The following is a 27,113-nucleotide window of genomic DNA, read 5'->3' as shown; positions in this document are numbered from 1 at the left end:
CCTAATTTCACTAATTTTAGCCCATTGTGAAAAATCTGTACTATTATTATTATTAATTTTTTAACCTGGGCTATACCTCAGGTTAGTCTACAGGGAGTTCCGACCTGCTGAGGAGGACCACTGTTGAAGAATCTGCACCGACGAGGCCCCACTGTTGAAGGATCTGTTTCCGTGAGGTAACACTAACAAAAGTCAAGTAGTCAATCGAAAAATAAAATAAAATAAAAATAAAAAAAAGGTGGAATTGGCTCCTCTGCGTATCGTCTGGGTTCCAACTCATTCAATATGTCCTGTAGCAAAACATTAGATTCCTACTCTCCTGTGCAAAACATTAGATTCTAATTTAATGTAGAAAAACAGTATGTCGTTTAACAGAGTATTGAGTCTATTGACAGACTTAGTATAGTCTTTTTTATTCATTTTATATTATTAAATTTTGTACAATCTTAGCTGTTCAAGTTTTACTTGGTTTTATCATGTTTATTTGCTGAAATTTGATATATAGCAAATTTAAGGTTTGGGATTAGAGTATTCTCTGTCTGTGATTAGTTTTCGTTGCTCTTACAGTGAATTACTTGATCTAAGTGAAAAGGCGGTCTTCTTAAACCTTCGGAATTAAAAGGGTTATTGAAAAGCTTGTGCCTTTTTGAACACACTGGTTAACTAGAAAACCAAAAAAAAAAAAAAAAAAAATTTCGTTTTACTCACTCAACAATGTTATTTAGGTCGATTATTCTTTACCTAATAGTTTGATTCAAGGATTCTATTGGTGATATAGTAAATAAATATCAAAGAATGGAAATGTTAGACCTGACAAAATAGGTACGAGTGAAATATTCTATTTAAGAATCATTTTTATATCAATTAGAGGAGCAGAGTAAAAAAAAAAAATCAGGAACTCCCACCAAATCTCCTCCATTTCTACTCTCTATCCAAACCCTCATCGTTTTTGGTCACCAAAACTACCATAGCTGTAGTTGTTTACCCTCTCTTCATCTTTTTCTCTCTCTACATTTTCTCTGTAAAGAAGAACATGTTCTTAAAATGTAGTACAGACACTAGCTAGAGAGGTGCAATAAGTTCAAGAAATCATGAGCTTCACTAGAACTGACTCTCTCCATTTTTTGTGGCCATTTTTGACTCTATTTGTTCTCTTTCTGTCTGGTTCTTCTGCTTTAAACACTGATGGAACACTCTTGCTTTCCTTCAAGTACTCTCTTCTCAGTGACCCAGTGTCAGTTCTGGGTAACTGGGACTACTACGACGACACACCATGTTCATGGACCGGCGTGACATGTGCCGAAATCGGGAATTTATTTGGCACACCAGACATGTTCAGAGTCATCAGCTTAGTCCTCCCCAACTCTCAGCTTCTGGGTTCGATCCCAGAGGACTTGGGTATGATCCAACACCTCCGAACTCTCGATCTCTCCAATAATTTCTTGAACGGTACTCTACCCGCTTCGCTCTTCAACGCCTCAGACCTTCAAGTACTTTCTCTCTCTAACAACATGATCTACGGCGAGCTTCCGGAGCTCACCGGAGGCCTAGGTCTGCAGTTCATCAATCTTTCTAGTAATGCTCTGGCCGGGAAGGTCCCGAAAAATCTGACCTCTTTGAAGAATCTCACTGTTGTTTCTTTGAGAAGTAACTATTTTTCCGGTTACATTCCCAGAGGATTTGATTTCGCTGAAGTGTTAGATCTGTCTTCCAATATGTTTAATGGGTCATTGGCTGTTGATTTCGGTGGGCAGAGTTTGAGATATTTGAATTTATCTTACAACAAGCTTTCCGGTTCAATCTCACCGCAATCGGTGAAGAATATTCCGGCGAACGCTACAGTTGATCTCTCGTTCAACAATCTCACTGGTGAAATCCCACAATCCATGGCCTTAGGTAATCAGAAAGCAGAGTTCTTCGCCGGAAACACAGATCTCTGCGGCAAACCACTCAAGAAGCTTTGTATAATCCCTTCAACGCTCTCAACTCCGCCTAATGTCACAACAAACAACACTTCTCCGGCAATTGCGGTCATACCCAGAACAGTTGACTCCACTCCGGTAACAAATTCACCAAATGGGTCTCCGAATTCTCCGAATCAACAACAGAGGGGGCTAAATCCAGGGACAATTGCTGGGATTGCAGTTGGGGATTTAGCAGGAATTGGCATTCTCGCTATGATATTCCTTTATGTGTATCAATTGAAGAAGAAGAAAAAGAGAAATGAAACAGAAAAATCAGTCAGTACAGTCAATACAGCGAAGAAAGAAGAAAAGGGTAGCAGAGAAGACCCTTCAATGACGAAGGATTCCAAAGCTCTCGTGACCTGGCCGTGTCTGAGAATCACAAACGGTGAAGAGACGTCGGAGGCAAATACTGGGTCTGATAGTGATGATAATAAGGGCAATAACTGTAATGACTTTGTGGTTATTGATTGTGAGAGAGAGGAAGAGAAGGGTAAAAGAGACAAATCTCTTGTGATGGTCGATGGAGAGACTGAGCTTGAACTCGAGACTCTATTGAAGGCTTCGGCGTACATTCTGGGATCGAATGGGCCGAGCATAGTGTACAAGGCAGTGCTGGAGAACGGGACGACGGCGTTTGCGGTTCGGAGGATCGGAAAGAGTGGCGGCGAGAGGCTGAGGGAGTTCGAGAACAGAGTGAGGGGCATTGCTAAGTTGCGCCACCCAAATCTGGTGCGCATTCGAGGGTTTTACTGGGGAGAAGACGAGAAGCTTGTCATCTATGACTACGTCTCCAATGGCAGCCTCGCCAGTGCTGGTTACAGTAAGCTCTCTCCCACTCTATCTGCGCACGTTAGCGTATTTCTGCAATTTTTTTCCCCATTAAAATACGCCCATTCTTTTGCAATTTAGGTTTTCTTTTCCCTATTATAAATGAACCGGATTATTTTTGAACGGTTAAGCCTCAGTTTGATAAAATTTGTTTTTGAACTTATTTATAAAAATTTGATTAATAAACAAATCCAACTCAAATAAGTCATTGGTCCTTAAGGTCACGAACATTACTCTTAACAGAGATTATATAGATTTATAACTAATTTTCTACTTCGATGAAACTTTTTGTGTTTTGGTCTGATCAAAATTCCCTCTAATAACAAAATTTCATCCATTTCACACCATCACAACAAGGAAAGTAATTTATTATTTATGGTGATGAACTTTACGGGATGGTTGGATTTACTTACGCAAATGACTCAAAGGTCGAGTTTAAAATTAGCTTGCGAGCGAAATGAACCGAATCAAGCCGAATTCAAAAACTCTTATAGAGGTTTTACATGATTAATTAGGTCGAGCTTGAACAACTGACTGCTCAGCTCGGCTCCACTCCTATTATAGGCATACAGCTGGTTGATGCTTTTGCCAAAATTGGCAGGTCCTGTAAGGACACTTGCAGATCTTGTGAAAATATGATTCTTGCGGACTAAAAAACATTGTACCTGATGGTAACTTTCATTGAATGGCCAACAATTAACTACTCTCACCTTCCATTCATTGTTCTAGTTGATGAGATTATGATTAATCTGGTTAGGTTTGTCTCTAATTATGTTGTTTTTTAGTCAGGCTGGGATTTTGTTATTCGGGCTTGCTCCTTTCAGTTTGTTCTCTTAAAAAAATATGGAGTATATAAATCATCCGAAAACGTGATTAAATGAAAGATGTAATTTGAAAATATTATTAATTTTTATGTTCCTCTTAATCTCTTTAAAATTATAGACCAACTATGACCCTATTGCATGACTTTTGTTGTTTTATTGCATGTTTATATATCATATATGTATATTTTCTTTCAAATCGTGCGTATATTAGCATTTTCTATGCTTTTCCCTCACATAATCACATTATATATTTACTCCTCTCTAATTTCAGAAAAGATGGGCTCATCTCCATGTCATCTACCCTTAGAGGTCCGGCTCAAGATAGCAAGAGGAGTTGCTCGAGGGCTAACCTACATCCACGAGAAGAAACATGCGCATGGCAACGTCAAACCTAGCAACATCCTCCTAACTCCCGATATGGAGCCCATAATTAGTGACCTCGGGCTCGACCGGCTGGTTTTGGGTGACAAAAAGAACAACAAATTAGGTGACGGTTCAACCCGGCATTTTGGTAGCAAACGGTCCATAGACTCCACACCACCCTCACAAGACCACCTCCGGACCGGCAGCGCCACCAGCCCGTACACCAGCCCGTACACCGTGACCGCGGGTTATGTGGGTTGCACTTCTCCTTACCACGCACCGGAGTCACTCAAAAACCTCAAGCCCAACCCCAAGTGGGATGTGTACTCATTTGGGATTGTCCTGCTTGAGCTTCTAACCGGGAGAGTGTTCTCGGACCGGGAATTGGGCCAGTGGACCGCCGGTTCGGCTGTGGATGACAGGAACCGGGTTCTGAGAATGGCTGACGTGGCAATTAGAGGTGATGTGGAGGGCAGGAGTGATGCCATGTTGGCATGCTTTAAATTAGGGTTTAGCTGTGCTTCATTGGTCCCACAAAAGAGACCTTCAATGAAGGAAGCACTTCAGGTTCTTGAAAAGATTCCATGTTCTTCACGGCAATGATGGATGATGGGCCCCATATAAAAGGGACCACCAGATTTTAAGGATTTTCTTTGGTCCTTTTTGACTTAAGAATATTGCGTTAAAGAAGGGATGGAATGTTGTTGATAGGTAATGTGAATGTATTGTATGTTTGACTAATTAATCAATCAGTCCGCTACTTTTTATGTGATACTTTTGTTGGTTGGGGGAGCTTTTCTTTTTTCTTACTACTAAGGTATAGGATCGCATTTCGATTCCATAAGTCAGATCTTGATTGAGTATGTAATTCAATAATCTGATCCGAATTCGATAACTTATTATGAATTATTAAGGTTAATTCCATCCGATTAAAATATAATATTATAATCTATAAATTTTCATTTATAATATATAAATGATGTAAGATATACATCTATTTTAAAATAGAGAGAGTAGCATATTATATATATATATATATGATGTGTGTGTGCACATATATAGATTAAAGAAAGAGAGTAGCATATTATGTATATCAGTAAGGTTCTCGTACGGTCCAAAAGAACGAATTTTTCAGTAAATCAATAGTCAGATAGTCAATTACACGTTATTACTTTATCAGACCTAACCATAATTAATATTTATTACCTTAATAGTCAATTTATCATAGTTACCTTAATAGTCAATTTACCATAATTTTCACGCATTACAATTTCTTTTAAATTTTATGCATAAATACAATTAAATATCTTAATATTTATTATCCTGATTGTTGGAGCTGCTAGCTTGAGTCGGCTTGTTCAAAATAAAGGCTGAGAGTTGGGACATATTTTCATGCAAGTCGTTGTAGCGTGCTCCCATCCTTCCCATTGCATCTACCAAGGAGCTAACCTGTGCCTGAAGTACGGCTAACTCATCAGTAGAACCTGCTGCAGAGTTCTCAGCCTGTATTAGCTGATCGCCTTCCTCCAAATCTTCATCAATAGCCACGGCCTTAGAATTTTTTGTGGGCCGCGGCATATTTGCCTCTTTTATAACACTCTAGTAGTGGTCCCACCGGGCGTGCGAAAACGTGTTCGCGCGGTTTTTGTTCCCTACGCCGGTCGATGGACTCTTCGCGGGCGTGCCAGAGTATTTGTACAAAATACCCAAATATGTAATTGAACACCAGCCTTTCCCTTTTTCTGATGGCTGACTCTCAGGCGATTGTGTGGGAGAGAAACTAGTAAGAACTCCCAACAAGGTTCTTTTATGCCTTGTTTGTAGCAATGACTTTTTAGAGTGTCTAAAGAAATGCAACGGCTGATGAATGTTTGAATGGATGGAATGGCCGAGTGAAGACAGGCGGCAAGAACTTAATCGATCGCCGGCCGAACGTGATGGCGAGAACTTAATCAATCGTCATCAGCCAAACACAATGGCAAGAATTTAATCGATCGCCACTGAAACGTGATAGCAAGAATTTAATCAATTGCTATCAGCCAAGTAATGACAAGAATTTAATCAATTGTCACTACGATTCAATGGCAAGAATTTAATCAATTGCCATTGAATTGAAAGCCTAACTAAAATTGCGTAATTAAAATTGGCATAATTGAAATTGAAAGAAAGTAAATGGCTGAATCGAAATAGTTGACGAGGATCTAATCAATTGCCATTAAATTGAAATAAAGAAATTGATAGGAAAATGACGTAGAGTCAATTGAAAACATTTTAGATGAAATGCATGTTTTGTGGTGGTGCTGGACGAATTGGAAATGGAATACAATACTTCTATTTATAGAAGTTCTATCTCAACTTATTTTCCTAATTAATTGCTAGAAAATCTCTTTGCTCCTTGGTTTTCTTCACTTTATTACTCAAACTAAACCACGTTCCAGTAGTCTTTTGCGTCTCTTCTCTTCTTGTTTCAATAGGAAAGTCCTTGCTGAAATCTTTCCTTGATCCAGTCAAATGCAAGTTATCGAATTGTTGCTGAAAAGTTGCTAAAGAAGTTGCTGGAAAGTTGCTAATTTTTAGCAACTTCTTTCCTTATACTTGGTCACCGTTTCTTCCCTTAAATTGCCCAAAAGCCATTTATCGCTTTTATATTCATGACGCGGCTGCCTTTTGTATTTTTCCTTGTTCCATCCAACTAGAATTCCTATAAAATAGGAATTCAGTTGTCTGATTTCCTTAAAACTTTAGTCTTTCCTTTCCTGATGATAACCCAACTTGAATAAAGTCAAATATTTGTTGCTATATTTTAGCAACTGCCTTGTTAATGAAGTGGCTGAATAACTTTCTCCAATACTTGCTCCTGATATTTCTTAACTGGCTGATTCCCTTGACGCCATGTTAAAAATACTTATCAGCTTTTCATTGGTCCACATCATCGCTGAGATGGCTGCCAAGTTTTGGTGCCAACACTTTGTTGCTGAAAATAGGTCGTACTCCAGTAGTTTTTCACGTCTCTTCTCCTCTTGTTTCGTCTTGCTTCAAATAGAATACCTTTGTTGAAGAAAATATTGATTGCTAAGAAGTCGGTAGAAAGCTGCTGGAAGATTGCTAGTAAGTTGCTGATTTTTAACAACTTCTTTCTTCAAGCTTGACTAAAATATTTCCCTTAAATGGCTGGAAGACCATTTATAGCCTTGACCCATACACTCACGTGGCTGCCCCTTCCTTTTGAATTTCATTTCCATAAGGATTCAATTTCCTTTCTCATAACTAAATCCCTATTTTATAGGAACTTAATTATGTCACCTTAGCCAACTTCTCCCAATGTTCTATTTCTAATGAAATTTCCTTTTGAAATTAACACAAGTCTCGGTTGTTTAGTAACAACCCTTTTGGTGAGGTGGCTGAATATATAGATATCTTCCTAAATCTTCTCCTACTATTTCTCCATTGGCCGACCATTCTTGGACATGCTTAACACTTATCGGCTTCCCATTGGTCCACGTCGCTGCTGAAGTGGCTGCCAAGTTTTGGTGCCAACAGAGTGTAAATAAGTTTCTGGTCCATAAGGATTGTTGGTTTTATTTTATTTTTCTTAAATTTAAGAATTGAATTGACTTGTTAATGATGGGATGAAAGGATTTGATATGTGTATGTGTTTCTTTAATTATTGAAGAAAAAAGATAAAGATGTGGCCAGCAATTCCTAAGCCTGAGAAGCAAGAATACCTGGAGGGAATTGCAATTCCTAAGCCTGAGAAGCAAGATTTGCCGGAGGGATTTGCAATGGACTTTGAAAGGGGTTGTAATATTATTGGTGGAGATAGTCTCAAGCAAGAATACCCGGAGGGAATTGCAATTCTTAAGCCTGAGAAGCAAGAGTTGCCGGAGGGATTTGTAATTGACTTTGAGAGGGGTTGTAATATTATTGGTGGAGATAGTCTCAAGCAAGAATACCCGGAGGGAATTGCAATTCCTAAACCTGAGAAGCAAGAAAGTTTCCATAGGAGACTCCACCGAGTGAAACAAGGTCTCAAGATAGAAAAATACCCGGACGGAATTGCAATTCCTAAGCCTGAGAAGCAAGAAAGTTTCCATAGGAGACTCCACCGAGTGAAACAAGGTCTCAAGAGAGAAAGGGCGAATTTAAAGAAGAATTTAACGGCGGTTGCTACTTTTAGACAGTTGTTATCGAGTCTTCTTGACTCAACGGACTACGACCACTTATGCACCTACTAGACAGAAGTTATCGAGTCTTCTCGACACAATGGACTACACCGAATCATTGCGTGGGATGGTACTGGGCACAAGTGAGAGTGGAGCGAGAAGGACTGCCGAGCACAAGTGAGTGGAGGGAGAAGGATGGGAATTAAGAATGATGCTTAGGTTGGTTAATTGGCTCATTCATTCCCCTTGCAAAAATGTTTCTTTCAGTATTATATAAGAGAAGTGTTGTGATTAAACAAACATGCCATTTGTTAAAGTTTTTAAATTTAATGAGAAAGAAGCTTGTCCTAAATTCTTTATATTGAAATTTAACTCTTGATTTTTAATTGTTTTCAATGTTACTGAGTAGTCCATTTGTAAAAATACTACTACAATGGTGAATGGACTTCAATGTCATGGTCCCGCTTTTATCAAAGAAAACAAAGAGCTTTGTTTTGGTTGGGAGTGATATAACATGATTAAAAATATATATATATATTAAATTAATAAAAAAAAAATATTAAACACAATTTTCAAGTTCTGAACATGATATTTTCCCAGGGAAAAACAATAATACATCCATGAAAAATTGCCAAAATAATGGGTTTCAGTGTTTTTCTTTTTTCTCCTTTTATTTCGGCGGAGGGAGAACTCGACACACCAGCTCAGGGTGTTTGCTATTGTAAATAGTAAAAACATAGGCACTGATTTTTTTTTTATTTCCTGCCTTTCTATTAGGGAAAATTTTAAAAAATTTACTTAATTATGCATATTTTCAAATATGCCAACTTTTTCAAACTTTAGGTTTGACTACTAATTTTATTAAACTAATTATAATAGTATACAAAAACACTACTTAGACTCTACAATGATCCAAAATGCCATTATCTTGTCCAAAATACTCAACGTCCACCAAATTCCTAAACTCCATTTTTTCCGGCTATGAGGGACAAAACGGAGCAACTCAGATCAAACAAAAACTGTAGTCGGAAATAGTACCCATATATACATACACGTGTGTGTGTGTGTGTGTGTGTGTGTGTGTATATTGATGATCAATACATAACATATTTATGAATCATGAATAATTGTAAAATAACAAGAAATAAATTAATCAGTAGAAATAAAATTCCCAAAATTTAGTATGATTCACGTACTTTTCTTTCTTGCATAAATTATGGTGGTGGACACTTTAGTGCATCCTTTCCTTCATTCTTTACAAATTTTCATCCCTCAAAAAATGAAGATGGACGGGAGCGACGAGATGAGAGAAGAAAATTTAACTATTATAAAAGTTTAAATTAAATACTATTTTAAATTTCACGAATTTTAAATTATAGTACCACCTCTATACAATATAGTACTGTCATTCTATTAATTACAATATTATAAATATTCTCAAGCTCAATAATATTAAATTAATTAATTAAACGCAATAATTTTATAGATTTTCAAAAACTCCAAAAACCTGTTCAGCTTTTCCCATACATAACTAAAATTTCATGATGTGGGTGAATCTAAAGGAGTAGAAACAATGTAGGAAGAACCATTCTATGGAAACAAATTTTTGTGTGGACTATTGTTTTTTGTGCACCGCCACTCCAATGTGAAAAACTTCTTGCGCACCCCTACTCGAATGAAAAAAAAGTTCTAACGAAAAATTTTCTTGCCTCCGTTACATCCAACCGGTCATTACCATGACAGACGGTACGGACCGTTGCATGCTCAAGAAATTTTTTCTCCTACTCCAATTCAACAAGAAGGGAGGAGGAATTTCCATCACAATCTAATGCTCACAATAAAACATACAACAAGGAGTAGATCCTTTCAAATACTCCTATACGTAGTTTTTTTCCAAATCGATTACTCAGAAACATTGAAAACAATTAACAGTCAAGGGAGTTAAATTTCAATATACATAATTAATTGTCTCTATCAGTCAAATTAGAATCCCAAGCGTAATAAGATTGAATCATCTAATAATCTCCAATTCCATCCAGACTTCTTAGCAAAAAAGTCTGAAAATAATTAATTAAAGACACTATTGATTTGCTTCAAATATTTTTTGTATTTTTTTGGTGTTCGATTGTCGTAAAATATTAATAAAGAAAAAAATTAAATCTAAAAAAAATAATTTACTTATCTATTTTTGACACGTCGAGGGGGCATAGCAGCGTTGACAGGAATTCGGAAGGTAAAATCTTTAAGGTCTCGCTTTCGAACCACACTCCTGACTTAAATGGTCCATGTGTTGTGGAGCCAATAAATGTACTCTTAGGGAAAAAAAAATATATATCAATTTTCGACAAGCTATTTACACGCCAGATAGGCTCGACCTCAATCTCGACCTAAATCTTTGTCAAACAACAAAAAATAAAAATAAAAAATATATATTTTACCAGAAAAAATAAAATATTTTTTGGAAATAATATTTATGTCGTAACAAATAAAGCCTAAAATGATAATGCTTTTCTAATCCTTACTATGTCAATGATTGGAATATAAATATATAGTATGTGTGTTTCTCATCGACTAAAGAGGCCAAAAAAAAATACCTCTTTTCCTTTTCACTCCTGTTGTTAATAACTAGGCATTTGGTCTCCTTCCTAGTACTACTCTTTACAGAAAAATGTTAGCATTCATTTTTCCTATAACTTTGGTCATAAAGACAGCCCTTTGACAATAATAATATTAGTAAGAAGCAAGAAGAAAGCTGTTAGAAATATCAGGACGACGACAAAGACGACCTTTTTTAATGCGATGTATGAAGTAAAACAAGCTCGAATTTTAGTCTCAGCCGGTACAAATCAAACCTAGATCACTAACACGCACCATAAAGCAGAAACCCCTTCCAATTTGAAAGCTAATCAAATCACATTTTCTTCGTGATTACATAGTCGAGACTACATAGTCGAGACTACCAAGAACTGTATTAGACGAAATACATTTGCAACAAATTGGAACAGAAAGTCTTAGTATAAACCACTATTTCCGCATATTCTGTACATCCTAACTCATCACTACCGAATTACTAATACAACGTATGGAATGACATTCATGACAGCTTTGAATCAATCTCATATAACTTCCAATTTCAACAATCTTTCTAGTATATTCCTTCTAGTTTTAAAATTTGAAGTTAAAAGCAAAAAGCTAAATGAAGTCTTAGCAAGAACCAACTGGTACAATCAACTTCAACAGGTTTGAAGTTCACATTCCCCTAAATCCAATCCAATTGTTGATTTCGATACTTTAAATGCATTCCTCACATTAAATCGTAATACTAATCACTACTACTATTACTTCAGACCATATTAACCATAAAATCAAAGTCCGATATCAGATCAGAATCAACTACCATGGAATTTAATTATAAAGCAAAATTGTAAAACCTAAAGTTCCACCATCAAATTATGACCTCGCTTAATCACTGTCTCCTGTATAGGCTTCTAATGACTGCTTTCACCATCCATGTTGGCTCTTGACATCCTCATTGCTCATGGTATCCACACTTGGAAACAGGTTTTGGGGTCTGTAAGCCTCTCGCCTAGGCTTCAAAGGACCTCTAGTGCGTTGGGCTTTTAATAACACTGCAATCACTAAAGAGAACACCTGTAACAGTCTGACACAATGCATAAGCTCTCCTGTTCATCTTCACATCAGCAATCTTAAAACGCAGAGAAATATTTCTCAAATCCAAATTGTTAGAACGAGATATCAAATATTCTTTATATGAATTCAATAATGACACGGCTCAGCATCTTCCTCCATTACGGTGCTCATAGGGTCTGGATCATACCATACTTCTGTAGCTTGAGTAACACTCCTAAGAGTGGTGTATTCCAAAGCACACTGAACATTCTTGGCCTTTTCCTTTGTTTGATTTAACCTCAGGCTTCAGATACACAGAGAGATAGGGTGTCTTAACTTTCTTAGCTACATTAATAATCTCCCTCAACCGTGGAACACCTAGTGTGACATTCTTGGCACTAACACCAGCATAGTGGAACGTATTTAGAGTCATCTGCGTGGCGGGCTCACCAATAGATTGTGCAGCTTAATATTTTAGCTTGTCTTTTTTAATTTGTTAATATTTTAGCTTAAAATGAATTTTAAAAATAAGTGATAGTAATTTTCAAAAGTTGTTTCGGAGTGATATTTGATCAAACCTGAGAGGGGTGTCAGTGAAATTAACCCAAAAAGAAAACAAAAGAATGCAAATAAATAAGGTTATGCACATGTTTGTAATTTATTATTTTTTATTTAGGGTACTAAGTTTAATAAAACAAATAAGGTCCCCTCCACGTGATTATATATACATATATAAAAGGAGCTTTAAACGGGCTTTGTTTTGAACATTATCGAGCTTAAATGAGTTCACGTTCACGAATCTATACGAGTATACTTTAATGTTATTCGGGTTCGGCTCGTTTACTAAACGAGCTTAGAAATTAGGCTCGAGTTCGACTCGTTTTCTTAACGAGCCGAGCCCGAGTTATTTATAAAGAGCTCAATTCATTTGCAGTCCTAACGGTAAATAACTACTTCTAGGTTATTCTTATGTCTCCTTAACTTTAACAGATGAAGGGCTAAGATGTGTTCATTATTAATGGATGAGATTCAATGTTATTTGAATTATGGGCTAATTATATATATATCTGTGGGCCTTATCAATGAAAAGGTGTTAGTTGGGCCAAACATTTTTGGGCTCTAAACTTTTTAAATACAGAATTGTATAATATGAGCTAAACATTTTAATTGTAGAATAGTACTATAAATGGGTCTTTACTTAATGAGCTTGTTCACGAGTCTAACGAGCCGAATTCTCAAGCTCGGCTCGTTTATTAAACAAGTTTGAAAATTGAACTCGAACTCGGCTCATTTACTAAATGAACGAGCTCGAACTGTTCATGAACAGTTAGATTCATTTGCAACCCTCTTTATATATAGGTATGGTGCAATGAAGGACTATTTTACACTTTTCATTAAATTATTTTTATTATTTTTTTAGTTATTTAAATATCAATATACTATTTACTACAATTTTATAATTAGTATCAATTTATCATAAAACTAGAAAAAATTTGATTTGTAATTACCATTTTCTTAAATGATTAACTTATTATCAAAACTTTATCATTTAGAATAAAAACTTATTATGCTCCTTTAAAACTTTTTTTACCATAAAAAGTATATTTTTTATACAATATACTCAAAAATATAATAAATTAATTAAATAAAAAATACATTCTTTGCCATGAAATATATGCATGCAAAATTAAGAAATTGCATAAATTGTTTTGAAATTTTCTATTTAAAATTTTTATTTGAACAATTAATTTTAAAAATAAAGATAAAATTATGCAAATTTAATAGAGAATATGCCATCAATTAGTATAAATTTTTTTCTTGATTTATTTTAATAAGAAGGGTAAAGTACACCAACAACAAGGTTTGGCACAAGGACAGGTAGATAAAAGTTGTCCTATTTTTGGACAATTATACCCCTCAAATTTGATAAAATAGACAAAGACACCTGATAATGGTGAATTGACTTTTTTACCATTTGATATAAAATTAACAAATACAATTGACTTAAAAAGCCTTGAATTAAATAAGTTTAAATGGGTTGTTGGGTAAAACCTATCTAATAAACCCAAATTTTCTCTATCCTTACATAAGTCACACAATCCTTCTCAGCGGGTATCGCTTTCACATTCCGAGCGCGCTCCCTCTCTGCTGCTCTCACGCTCCGCGTGTGTTCTGGCTCAAATTCTCACTATTATGACTTAATTTTGCTGTTCTCACGCTCCCACTCTCGCTTTATGTGACTTAGATCCTACCCTCTTCTTCTCTTTCCCATCTCTCATACCCTAACCCAAACTACTAAATACTAATACACACACATATATATTTATGTATATTGTCTGTGTAGACGCACACGCAGATATATACCTGTCTTTTGACTGCTCTGCTTTAGAATCCAGAGCTTTGGAAGGGGGTCTTCAGTTCAGCATAGCCATTTACATTTGTGCGGTTCACCTGTGGCCCTATTTAGAAAATTTATAACAATTCTACCATTGAATTTGAGATGGACTGACTTGGATTTAATCATTTAGACATTTCATTTTGAGGTTCGAGGACAAATTTGAGAGCCCATTTTCATTATATGAAATCCTTTCCATGAAGGTATTTTTCCCTGTCCAATACCAATGGTTAATCCTATTATATATTTTGAAACTTTGTTTACCGGTCAATGGTTCAAACTAACCGCAATGATGAAGAAAGTAGTAGTGATGAAGATGTGGCTGAGATCTGTTGTGTGGTTGTGCGTGTATATATATATATATGTGTGTGTACATATATAGAGAGCGAAAGATGAAAAAGGTAATTTAGTCATTTAAATATTTTAATATTTTATAATTAAAATTAACAAAATAGTGAAGGCTAGAATAGACTTTTCACATGTTTTAAGGCTCTGTTTGGATAATAAATTTCACAAGGGTGTGTGATTGTCTAAAAATAGACAACCTTTTTTATTCTTAGCCTTACCCCAATCCTCAAGAGTTATGTACTTTACCCTAATAAAAATAATAATAGATTAAGTGTAATTTAATAAAAAAATGTTATCTTTGTCATTTAATGAAAAATAACTTAAGAATTGAATAGTGTAGGAGATAATATACACAAAATATACTTCAATGGGTTATTTGTAAATTAAGACATAATTCAAGATTTTTTTTTTTTTTTTTGTAATTTACCCCATGTGTATCACTTACCGGGATTCCATAACTACCCAAGTGAAATATTATTTTTGTTTTTTTCTTAAATAATAAACTAAATTATATAAACTGTTTATTATATTTTTCTCGGCACATCTTTTCACCAAATTTTATAGAATGCAATGTTGTTACTATTCTAACATCGGTGAGTATTGACTTTTCACGCCCAAAATCAATTTCTATGATCAGTTTGGAAGTAAATCTCCCCTCTGGCTTACTGTTTAGAGAGGGTCACGTGACATCATTTTGTTGCACAGGCACGTGCCTTGCGACTCAGATTTGAGCTCCTCAAACATGAAGAGGCCTCTATTCAATTCGAGGCCTCTTATTATGAAAATGAATTTGAGTTGCTCTTCTAATCCTTGTTACATCAAATGCTTAAAGAGGAGAAAAAAAAAAAAAATATATATATATATATATATCTTAACAAGGACCAACTGATACAATCAACTTCAATAAGTTTGTAGTTCACATCCATCACATTAAATAATAATAACCACCACCACCACCACTACTACTACTTTGTCAGACCTTCGATAAGTTCAGCATATTAATCAAAAAGTGACAGCCAAGGGAATGTAACTTGGAGATGCAGGACGGTAGCTTGGTGAAGTGGGACTGTAACCGGGAAAGGTGGCCGGGGCTACAAGCCGGCGATGTTGGGCTGTAAGCTGGAGAGGTTGGGCTGTACGCTAGATAGGTAGGGCTATAAGTAGAGGCGAGTGTGTCTTTGATTCACAGTCTCCTCTTCAATTTCTCGAGCAACTGAACTCACGTTGTTGCAAATAATTTTCCTGGAGTCACGCCTTCAAAATTTATACTTTGCAATTTACCCCTTGGGAACTAGGACCATTACCTTTAATTTTCAGTCATTGGATCAAAAATTGTCACAGATTACAAATTGAAAGTACGAAATTGGCACTTTAAAATTGAAAGTGAGAGTAATGGACCCTGGGCCATCTATTGACAATGACATTTAATGCATGATGCAATTTGGGTCAGCTCGGCCCATTTGAATGTATTACGCTACAAAAGCAGCACTCCGGACATGAAAAGTTTCCTCCTAGGACCAAAATATTTGAACCTGATCAATAATTGTCTAGGACTTTTCTGCTGAGAAGTCTAGATGAAATGGGAGATTATGGATGATTCAAATTTATTATGCCTCGATTCTAAGTTGGTTGACTGACTTGTTAATGTAATTGTACTTGGTAACAGCTATGTAACATAAGTCCCACATCGAAAAAGTGTTGGAAGATAAAAACACCATATAGAACTCCAATTCACAAGGACAGGCTTCTGATAGATTGGAAGTGGCGCGGATCAAGAACTAAGATACAACATAAATGGACAAGAAGCTCATACCAAAATACAGCTTGTAAATTATTACCTGTAAACCACAAAATACAACATAAAGAAAGGAATTAAAATAATATATTTATAATGACACGAAAAGAAATCTGTATTTGTGCTTTAACCAAAGAGAGAGTCTAAAACTTGTATCTAAAGCTTCACGTCTCAGTATCACAAAGGAGAAGTCGCTCAATGAGAATTCTTTTGCAATATTCTTGTTACTTCGACAATATTCTTGTTAGTACTAGCCTCTTTGAGATGTTTAAGGATGTTTAAGCATTTGAACAAAATAATCCATTCAAGGATAATTTTTCCTCCATATTAAGGATGTTTAAGCATTTGAACAAATTAATCCATTCAAGGATAATTTTTCCTCCTTGGACTCTTTGAGATCGAGGGTTCTCTCTTAATATAACTCCAATCTATGTCATTTCTTTTGGATCTAACTTTGGCGGCTAATTTGTTAAAGATCGAGAGTGGTAAATCAATGCTAGGGAGTCAATTCTGATTAATAATAAACTGGCATCTCAAGAAACCACTCCAGCAATATTTCAAAAGTTGGTACAAAGAAGTAGAAGTTTGTAGGGGTTCTTTTTGATCAATGTAATAAACAAATGAGTAATGGTGATATCAAAGGTACAACTATGAGGGAAAAGAGAGAGATGCTTGGTGTAGGAGGAGGAGAAGAAGACCAATCCTCAAGATTGAGATGGTGGTAGGGCAAGTATACAATTTCTTATGACAACTCCCTATTTCTAGTTGTTTATTCTTTCATAGGATAGTGTTATTTATAGGCCAGATTCCATTGATCATTAACCAGTGGTCTCATTTGTGCATGGTTTCTTGCATGCACGGCTCCCAGTTAGGATCACATAGGTAGTCCTGAGGGTCTATAGGAGCCTGAAGGGTCCAATCCCCTCATCGAGCCTTGCACTATGTTGCTTCTCCCCCAATTAGGGCATTAAATGTTGTTTGACCACCGGTTGGTCGAACCTGACACAACATTAAATGTGATTTTAAGGTTTGTTGTCATAATGTGTATAATTCCATCACCTTGTTAATTGGGTTCATCCACCAATTCAAAATCCTCCTAAGTTTCCCAAATTTAGATCCCTTACAGCTGCGAAGGCCTTACCTTCGTTTCATGCTATGCATAGACCTGTGGCATTTTGATGGCGAGCTCTCTGGGGCTCTAATCTTTCAATGTGTTACGGGCGGGGTGTGGTACCTGAACTTGGGGTGCTCGAGGGTTGATCCCTCGAGGCTTAGTAAGCCTGATGCGATATGAGGACTTGAGGTGCTTGAGGGTTGATCCCTTGAAGCTTGGTAGGCGTGGTGTGATACTAGGACTTGAGGTGCTCGAGGGCTGATCCCTCGAAGCTTGGTGGGCCTGGTGTGATACCAGAGCTTGGGGTGCTTGAGGCTTGGTCCCTCGAGGCTTGGTAGGCCTGGTGTGATACTAAGGCTTGAGGTGCTCGAGGGTTGGCCTCAAGGCTTGGGGGCCTGGTGTGATACCAGGACTTGGGGTGCTCGAGGGTTGGCTCTCGAGGCTTAGTGAGCCTGGTGTGATACCAGGGCTTGAGGTGCTCGAGGCTTGGCGCTCGAGACTTGGGGGGTTTGGTGTGATACCAGGGCTTGGGGTGCTTGAGGATTGGTCCTCGAGGCTTGGTGGGCCTAGTGTGCTACCAAGGCTTGGGGTGCTCAAGGCTTGGTGGGCCTGGTGTGATACCAGGAGTTGGGGTGCTCAAAGGATGGTCCCTCAAGGCTTGGTAAGCCTGGTGTGCTACCAGGTCTTGGGATGCTCAATGAATGGTCCCTCAAGGCTTGGTGGGCCTGGTGTGCTATCAGGTCTTGGGGTGCTTAAGGGTTGGTCCTTCAAAACTTTTGACTTTTCAACCTTAATTAGGATTGTATTGACTTGTCAACGTCCTACATCAACACTTGATAAGTGACACCCACAAAGTTATACCATTCACAAGACAGATAATGATCCACAAAACCATGGCACAGACAATGGCTCGCAGTTCTCTCGTGTACCAAAGGTGAAGGTAAATGGATTGAGGATATACCATCACAAAAAAGGTGCATATATTCTCAGACACCCTCTTAGCTTCAGAATGGTGTGGATAAACAACCCCATGAGTAAATCTGCAGCGAGAACATAATATAAATTTCCCACTATTTTTCTGGATTAACAGAAAAAAGAGAGAACAAAATTAAATATCACTAACTTAAAGGAAAAAAGCATCAATATTAAATATCACTAACTTTAAAACAAAAAAACAAAAAAAAAAAACATCAATTTTTTTTATGTTTGAAGATAAAGTCAATTTTTAGAATTATTCATGGGCATCACATCTATTTCTGTTACTCATGCACATCCCTGATTTGGGGAAAGAATCCCCCCTGTCAAATACATTAAGGTTTAAGACCACGAAGTAATATTGGGGACTGTTTGGCTTGAATTATTAGTTAACAGATCATTTGATTCAGATTTGGTTTGAGAGTCTACTTGTCAAGCGAAGCTAAGGAGACTCTTGAGACAAAAGAAAATTTATACACCAGGTGGAGGAGATATTCTCAATATATTTGGAAAAAAGAAAGAGAAAAAAAGAATTACATTAATATCAATTCATTTTAATAGTGTAGTATACATATTTTTTTTATCAATCTAAAAAGTACCGATAACTTGAATTCTTAATTATTGAATTAAAACGTACTATCACATCCTCTTAATCAAATAAATGACAATATAAATTTACATTAACATTAATTTAGGCTCTTAAAATTGAAATTGAAGAAAATTAAGAGATGTTAGTAAAATACATTTTTAAGCAAACACTTTTTTTTTTTTTTTTCTTAACATAAATGATAAATATATTCCTAACATTTGATTTTTTTTTTTATTTATAAATTGAAAACACTTTATACAATTTCTCTTTGAAAGTACTTTTAAACGTAGGGTGAGTTTGATTTTAATGTGTTCTAAATTCTAACCCAACCAACACTGTTTTTATGCAAAGTAGTAAAAATAAGTAGCCTTTTGGGTCAGCTCGGCCCATTTGGATGAATTACAAAAGTAGCCCTCCGAACAGTAAAAGTTTCCTCCTAGGACCAATATATTTGAAACAGATCAATAGCATCTAATTAATTTCCGCTGATGAAATTGGATGATTCAATTTTATTATATCATGTTTGGGATTCTAATTTGATTGACCGAGGCAACCACATGTTACTGTAATTACCACATGTTACTGTAATTGTACTTGTTTGGTGATTTATAACTGCATAAAAGTCTAGTGGCACCAGTTATGTAACATAGGTCCCACGTCGAAAAAGTGTAAGAAGTGTCTATAAAAATACTACATGCACAACATAAAAAAAATATCACTGCACTGGGGGCAATGACGCAACTTGTGAGGTCTTAACCGAGGCGTGTCAATTGCTGGTTAAAAACTATTTCCCTTTTTATTGATCTCTTTGGCTTGGTTCCGCTTGGCCATTGAGAATTTTTGAAAGGGCTCCCTTTTTGGGTAAAGCTCTACAATTTTGAGTTTTAAACTTTAATTCAAGGAAAAACACACACCAACTAAATTTTCACCTAAAAATCACAAAATTCCTGAAAAAAAATTGTTTTTTTTATTTAAAATTTTATATAAGAGGGTAAAAAGATATAAAAATTCTTCTCCTTTACAAAAAAAAAAAAAAAAAATGTCACCCTATCTATCATTTTTTCATTACACCAACCACACGGATCATAAAGTACAATCGACTTAAATAAAAGGAACACGAATAATGGACCTGGGCCATCTATTGACACGTTCGATACAAATGGAAGTAACGTGGTTGTGGGCCTGGTAGGTCCTTTTATTAGGTGCATGATGCATTGGTACTAGCCCGACCAACATTGTTATGCAAAGTAGCCTTTTGGGTCAGGTCGGCCCATTTGCATATTTCAGGACTTTTCTGCTGAGAAGTCTAGATGAAATTGGATATTATAGATGATTCAATCTTATTCCTGTTGGGACTCTAATTTGATTGACCGACACAAATTTATACATGTTAATGTAGTTTTGTTTTTATTATAATTGTTAGATGATCTTGAACTATAACACAAGTCCCATATCGAAAAAGTATAAGAACTTAAAAAAAAATTATAACTATAAAAACACCACATTGGAAGATTTATAAAAAACATCTTTGCGCTTGGGGCAATGACGCAGCCCGTGAGGTTTTAACCGAGGCGCGTCAATTGCTGGTTGAAAACTATTTCCTTTTTTTATCGCTCTCTTTGGCTTGGGTTCTGCCCGGGCTATCGAGAATTTTTGGAAGGGCTCCCTTCTCGGGTAAAGCCCTACAATTCCGAGTTCCAAACTTTTATTCAAGCAAAAACCAAAAATCACACACCCATCATATATTTTGTCAAATTCAATTCACAAGAACATACATTAAGATTTCATCATGGTATCTTCTGGGCGATAATACCCTTTTCTACACACTCCGTAGCTACCTATGGAGAAAGATATATATATATATATATATATATATATATATATATATATAATTCATGTTTCAAAGTTTTCTTCGAACTTGCATGTGGTTCGAATAACGAGAAGTGTGATACGGACAATACCGATGAAAACAAATGTATTACTGTAGTAGTTAAGAAAATTAAACTTGCTTGCCTTTGAATTCAACCAGTGAATTTGATCTCCCATCCATAGTAAAATGTAGGACAAGCCTTCCCATTTAAGCTTCATATTGCACCATGGTAGTATTAAAGGCAACAGGCAGAAGAACCATTCAAAGTACTGCACCGTGAATATCAAAAGAAGATATCAGAAATTCCCATCCAAAGTATGAGCCCATAATTTCAGAAACAAAATTACTTCCGGAAGCAGATAAGAGTGATTTTTCACGTAACAAGACTCGATAGTCCGATTTTCATTTTTAATTAGAACTAAAATAAGAAGGCAAAAAGAGATTTCAATTTCAGTGACAGTACAAGGCAGAGTGTTGAATTCACATACCTTGTTAAATGCTAGAAATGCTACCGTCTGCACAAAGAAACAGAATGGCAAATCCTGAGTGAAGCAGAGAATAAGAACTAGCTGAACAATAAGTTAAGGCAGAAAACATGAGTTTCTCTGATATTGGAAACTCATGGTTGTAGCGTAGATAGATGTGATAAAAATATATGGAAAATTTGTCTTGGATCTGAACGGGTAAGGTGGAATAGCAGAGCCTCATGCAAGAATTCCAAATTATATAGATAGAAGAAAAACCCAGTACAAAAGACAGCCACAGCCGACATAATTCTCTCTCTTGAAAACATGTTTTTCAAAGCAACAATAAATGGCATGGACAGTAACTCCCATGCCACTTAAGACTCTGGGCTGACTTAACTTTACAAGAATTCCAATCCATAAGGACAGGCTTCTGAATAGATTGAGAGTGGCAAGGATCAAGAACTAAGCTGATAGGAAGAGCATAGATTATAGGATAGATTCTAAAATGGACAAGACGCCCATACCAAAACGCAGCTTGTAAAATAGTATGTGTAAACCAATAAACATGATACAAAGAAAGTTAGGAATTATAATTATGCATTTATAATGACATGAAAGGAAATCTGTATTTGGTGCTTTAACCAAAGAGAGTGTCTAAAACTTATATCTAATGATTATATCATTTTTAACAAGATTATCCATAACAAACACCATTGAACAATATAAAGCTTCCACACCAACTTCCCCCTTCCATGCCACGATGGAGAGAAGCCTAGTATTCTTAACTGAACCTTAAATACTTTCATATTCCAAGAGCTTCGAGACGTATGAAGCACGGACATGGCGATACGGCAAATCTCAAAAAACATAGGACATGGACACGGCAAGGATACAACAATAAAATAATAATATAATTTATTATTATATATGTAAAATTAATTTTTTGTCATAAATATAATACATTTAAATTCAACCCACCACATTTCATGTTTCTTTCCAAACAAATTAAGGATTTCATTGAAATACAAAGCAGTAACTTAATATCCAAAAGCCAACCAACTTTATTCTTGTAGCCAAACAAATGTAAAAGAGACCAAAGTCACTGAGCCCTTTTCTTATAGCCAAACAAAGCGTACAAGAGAAAAGATTATAATCTTTTCTCTCTCTGCCGTTGCTCTCTCATTGCTATCATCTCTCTTATTTCAACTTTAGACGCCTATTTAAATCAATACACAGTCATACACACGCCTGTTTAAATCGATACACGCAGAGATATACACAGCCATATATATCACAAACATATATGTATGTATATCGTGTCTACATCCTCTGTCCAAAAATACCTCCTAAGTCAGAATACCATAGCCGTGTCCACTGACGTATCCTCCGGCGTTTTGCAGTTTCCAACGGCGTGTCCGATCGGAAGAAAAGAGATAAAAGGGTTGAACACGTTTACAGCATGTCGGACACGTGTCCGACACTGATATGGCACCATGGTTTGCCATGTCAGTGCTTCATAGTCTGAGACCATGTGTACTTTACAAGGCTACATTTCTTCATTTCAAACAATGGGAGTTTTACATACAAATATTTATAGAGCAAAAGAACAGCCTCCTTAAGGATTCTTAAGCATTTGAAAAAGATGGAATATTTAAGGATCGTTTTTCCTCCTTGGATTCTTTGAGAGGATCCTCTCCAAATATATCTTCCCGTCTGCGTCATTTCTTTTGGATCTAATTTTGGTGGCTAGTTTGCTAAAAGATAGCGAGCTGCAAATCAATGCTAGGGAATTTTCCTATTGTTTGATAAAGAAAACTTTATGAGAGAGATTATTTGGATTTGACAAGAAAAAACTTCTCCCTTAGCTGTGTGAGGCCTCTTGGTTTACTTTCCAAACATGATTCACATGTTGGCATAGGCCAACTCATGTATAACAAGTATTTATATCACATTTAACAAACAGGTATCTCAAGAAACCACTGCAACAATACTTCAAAAGTTGGTATAAAAAAGTAGAAGTTATACCCTTCACGAGACAGATAATGATCCAGAAAACCATGGCACAAACAATGGGCTCACAGTTTCCTCAGGTTCCAATGGTGAAGGTAAATGGATTGAGGAGCCATACCATCACGGAAAAGGTGCATAGTTTCTCAGGCACCCCTCTTAGCTTCAGAGTGGTGTTGGTAAACCACCCCACAAGTAAAATCTGCAGCGAGAACATAACACAAACTTCCCACTAATTTTCTGGATTAACAGAAAAAAAAAAAAAAAAAAAAAAAAAAAAAAAAACATCAATGTTTTCCATTCATGTTAGAAGGTAAAGTCAGATTTTAGAATTATTTATGGGCATCAAGCCTCTCTGTTACTCATGCCCATCACTAATTTAGGGAAAGAAATCCCCCTCCCCCTAAGAGGGGTGGGGAGAAGAAGCAATTTTGTATGCAGAAATCGAAAGGGTACAAAACTTAGCAGCTCATGCATATTTATATCCCCCACGTATTTTGGCATGATTTGAAGTTCGAACAATAAAAGAACAGATCATTACACAGTTATTCCCTGACAGCAACCATTACTAGACAATAGTATCTCAAAATTAGGAGTTGGACAGGCTGATACATCATGCTTATCAAACAATGGGAAATTCAGGATTCCTTCATAATTTAAAGTTTAGCAAATATAATTTCTGTGTTGTGATAACTACATCTTTAACAAATCATGTAAAGAATCTATTTTTCTGTCTTCAAAAATACTCTACCTGAAGCCGAGAAGAGAAATTTTCCCACGAACGATGGATTATTGAATATGCAATAAGAAGTGCAATCAAAGGTGAGTACCGATATGTAGAACATTTGTATGGGGACTTTCCAGAGGCCATCAAAGAAGCAGCATCAGAAAAGACAAGGTAATCAACATCTGTATATGAGTGTCCTGCCATTTCACCATAAAGAAAAGAGTGAAAGAACTGCAGAGAAAAGAAGTGGGAACAAAAATTCAATGATGGCATTGCTGCAAGAAAATAAAGACCCATACAATTAGTTCAATTTGAATCTTGAATATCATGCTGGTTCAGAGGAAATAAGAAATCTTATTCAATTTCCATTCAGGTTTGAAGAGAGTCAGATTTTTGAAATAAATATATATATAAAATCCAAGGGAAATCTCCAGAAAAGGTGCACGTGACACAAGAACATTAAACAGATCCTACTGTACATATCAATGAGGAACATTTGAGCAAAGCCCAACACTTCAAAAAACCAACCTATCAAACAAAGTTAAAAATCATGCAAACAATACGTTTTTCATGTTTCTTCGAAAAACACAATCTATCCATACCATGAAATACTATACCTGAACCTGAAAAGAGAAATTTCCCCCATGATTGATGGGTTATTGAATTTGGCATAAGAAGAAATGCAATCAAAGGTGAGTACCGATATGTATAACATTTGTACGGGAACTTTCCAGAGGCCATCAAAGAAGCAGCATCAGAAAACACAAGGTAATCAACATCTGTATATCTGACCTCCATGTGAGTGTCTTGCCATTCACCATAAAGAATTAAAAAGAGTCGAAGAACTGCTGAGAAAAGTAGGGAATGAAAATTCATTGATGCCATTGCTGCAAAAAAAAAAAAACAAAAAAACAAAAAAAAAAAAAAAACAAAAGAAAAAAAAAAGAAAGAAAGAAGAACCCATATGGTTGGTTCTATTTCCATCTTGAATATCATGCTGGTTCAGAGGGAATGAGAAAAGTTCCATATTAACTTCATATAGATCAAAATGCTAAAATGACTACTCAATCATTCAACAAAATTAGCCTTCACCCATCCATTATGATAGCTCAATCTTTGATTCCAGACCATAAGGGATAGATATCATATCATAGGAAAACGACGATATGGATATATACCCTTCAAACATAGACCATGAAAAGCACATCACAATAAAATTTGATAATGTATCAACTGAAATAAATTGTGCACTAGCAAGGACTTACATAACCGAGGCTCAGGAGCCAGAGGTTAGGGTTGGACTCCCATAACCTTACTTAAAGTCTAGGAAGCGCGGACACACCTAAAAGGGCAAAGAATCCGTGTCAGACACAGACACGCCCTGACACGTGTCGGACACGCCAAAAAACGTGTCTGAACTTTTTTTTTTTTTTTTGAGAAGTAAGGCACTTGGGGATTTTAAGAAAGTTTTAGAAACAAAGCTACGTTGAAGTGTAAATATGAGGAGGGTCATTGCATAATTAGTTAAAAGTAGTTGTTTTCCAAAACAATTTAATATTAAACAATTAGATATTTATGCTTATATTTTAGTTCAAATGTTCAAACTCTTGCACGACCATTCTCATTCTCCCACCAACCAAGCTTAGCTTCCGGTGGATGCTCTCTCTCTCTCCCTCTCTCTCTCTCTCTAATTCTTTATCCTCCTTTTTTCTTTCTTCTTCTTCACAAACCCTAGATACTTCTTCTTCTTCTTCTTTTTTCCTTTCACAACAAAATTCTTTTTTTCTCCCTTATACCTTTTCCCTTTTGTTTCCATGAACTTTTTCTCTTCTATGAGTTTTTTGTAACTAAGCCCTATTTCTTTTTCTAACAAAACCCTAATCCTTTTTGTTTCTTTGTTTACTTCTCTTTCTTACTCTTTCTATCATTCTCTCTTATTCCCGGCAAGGCACAATTTTTTTTTCATTATTAGGTTGATAAAAAATAATATTACTCTTAATTTCTTAAAGTAAAAAATCATATATATATATATTATTGGCCATATCCGTGTCCTAATTTTTTAGGATTTGTCGTGTCGTTGTGTGTGTCGTGTCGTATCCGTGTCCCTGCCTCTTAGCCTGAGGTACATTAGTTGTGCATGAATATGTGCATCTTTGGCTATTAGAGTCGACTCAAAATGGCATTAATACAACTTGAAAAGAAAAATATAACAAAGAAGATGAAATTTACTAGAGCTGTATAAACAACTAACGTGAAAAAAATAGTAATAATAAAAAAAGAAAAAAAATTAAAAAAGAAGACTATAAATCAAAGTATATGATACAGTGATAGCTTGTTTTCCTTCCTCACAGCACCAAGAAAATACAGCCGATGCCCATTAAACTTTTTAAATAATTATTGGACTAAATCATAAGTTACAAACTTTCATCCATATTTCAAGGTATAACCTTATAAGGAATTAATTGGCAATTATACTAATTTGACTCTAATCACCATCCCCTTTCTGAATCTTTGCTTTCTATGTCGCAATATCAGATACTAAAATTCTCTAATGGGCACAGGGACTAGAGACTTTAATAGTAGAAAAGTTATGACACAGCAGCACAATCATAGATTGCAGATAGGAGGAGGGGTGGTCGGTCTTATTAAGTATCGCAAAAAAATCAAGAAAAGAGAAAAAGATCTATTGTTATTGCCTTGGTCAGAACTGAAAACAAGGAAAACAAAAAGACCCATTCCAGTAGGCCACAATAGGATGCATTGACAACCAAAGTTCCACCATGCACATTAACATCTAAGGGAGGAAAAAAATGAACCAATGGGCCATAAGCCCAATGGTATAACCTCTCTTCCCTCAAAGGGGAGGCGAGGATTTTGACTCCGTAGTGCGTAATTTGTAAAATGTGTGTAAGTACTTACCTAACCAAAAAAAGAAAAGAAAAAATGATTTCAAATGATATCATGTTTATCAAAAGAATCAAACGGTACCAATTTGATTACTCTGCAAAGTAAAGCTAAAAGAAGTTTCTCAGACATTAGAATCAAACACAA

General features: G+C 36.0%; 1 protein-coding gene, 2 non-coding genes and 1 pseudogene across 3 annotated transcripts; 3 read left to right on the top strand and 1 right to left on the bottom strand.

Moving 5' to 3' along the window:
* Nucleotides 1-499: 499 nt before the first annotated feature.
* Nucleotides 500-4,754, top strand: LOC132294114 (probable LRR receptor-like serine/threonine-protein kinase At4g37250). Its single transcript, XM_059791844.1, has 2 exons — nt 500-2,787; nt 3,891-4,754. The coding sequence occupies exons 1-2, from the start codon at nt 1,092-1,094 to the stop codon at nt 4,583-4,585; spliced, it is 2,391 nt and encodes a 796-aa protein (XP_059647827.1). The 5' UTR covers nt 500-1,091; the 3' UTR covers nt 4,586-4,754.
* Nucleotides 4,755-18,253: 13,499 nt separating this feature from the next.
* LOC132295786 (GPI mannosyltransferase 1-like) lies at nt 18,254-25,175 on the bottom strand (annotated as a pseudogene).
* LOC132297702 (U4 spliceosomal RNA) lies at nt 19,706-19,860 on the top strand. The gene has a single exon (XR_009479371.1). It is a non-coding gene; the product is annotated as a U4 spliceosomal RNA (small nuclear RNA).
* LOC132297683 (U4 spliceosomal RNA) lies at nt 20,516-20,673 on the top strand. The gene has a single exon (XR_009479354.1). It is a non-coding gene; the product is annotated as a U4 spliceosomal RNA (small nuclear RNA).
* Nucleotides 25,176-27,113: the final 1,938 nt, after the last annotated feature.

Source organism: Cornus florida, unplaced genomic scaffold (genome assembly GCF_030987335.1).
Source record: "Cornus florida cultivar Cherokee Brave unplaced genomic scaffold, ASM3098733v1 CherokeeBrave_3.0.0_Hap2_Chr02, whole genome shotgun sequence".
Lineage (NCBI taxonomy): Eukaryota > Viridiplantae > Streptophyta > Magnoliopsida > Cornales > Cornaceae > Cornus > Cornus florida.
This window is presented reverse-complemented; position numbering and strand designations above follow the sequence as displayed.

Coding starts and splice junctions, on each gene's coding strand:
- LOC132294114 (XM_059791844.1), top strand. CDS start 1,092: ATGAGCTTCACTAGAACTGACTCTCTCCATTTTTTGTGGCCATTTTTG. Junction 2,788..3,890: donor CCTCGCCAGTGCTGGTTACA/GTAAGCTCTCTC, acceptor CTCTAATTTCAG/AAAAGATGGGCTCATCTCCA.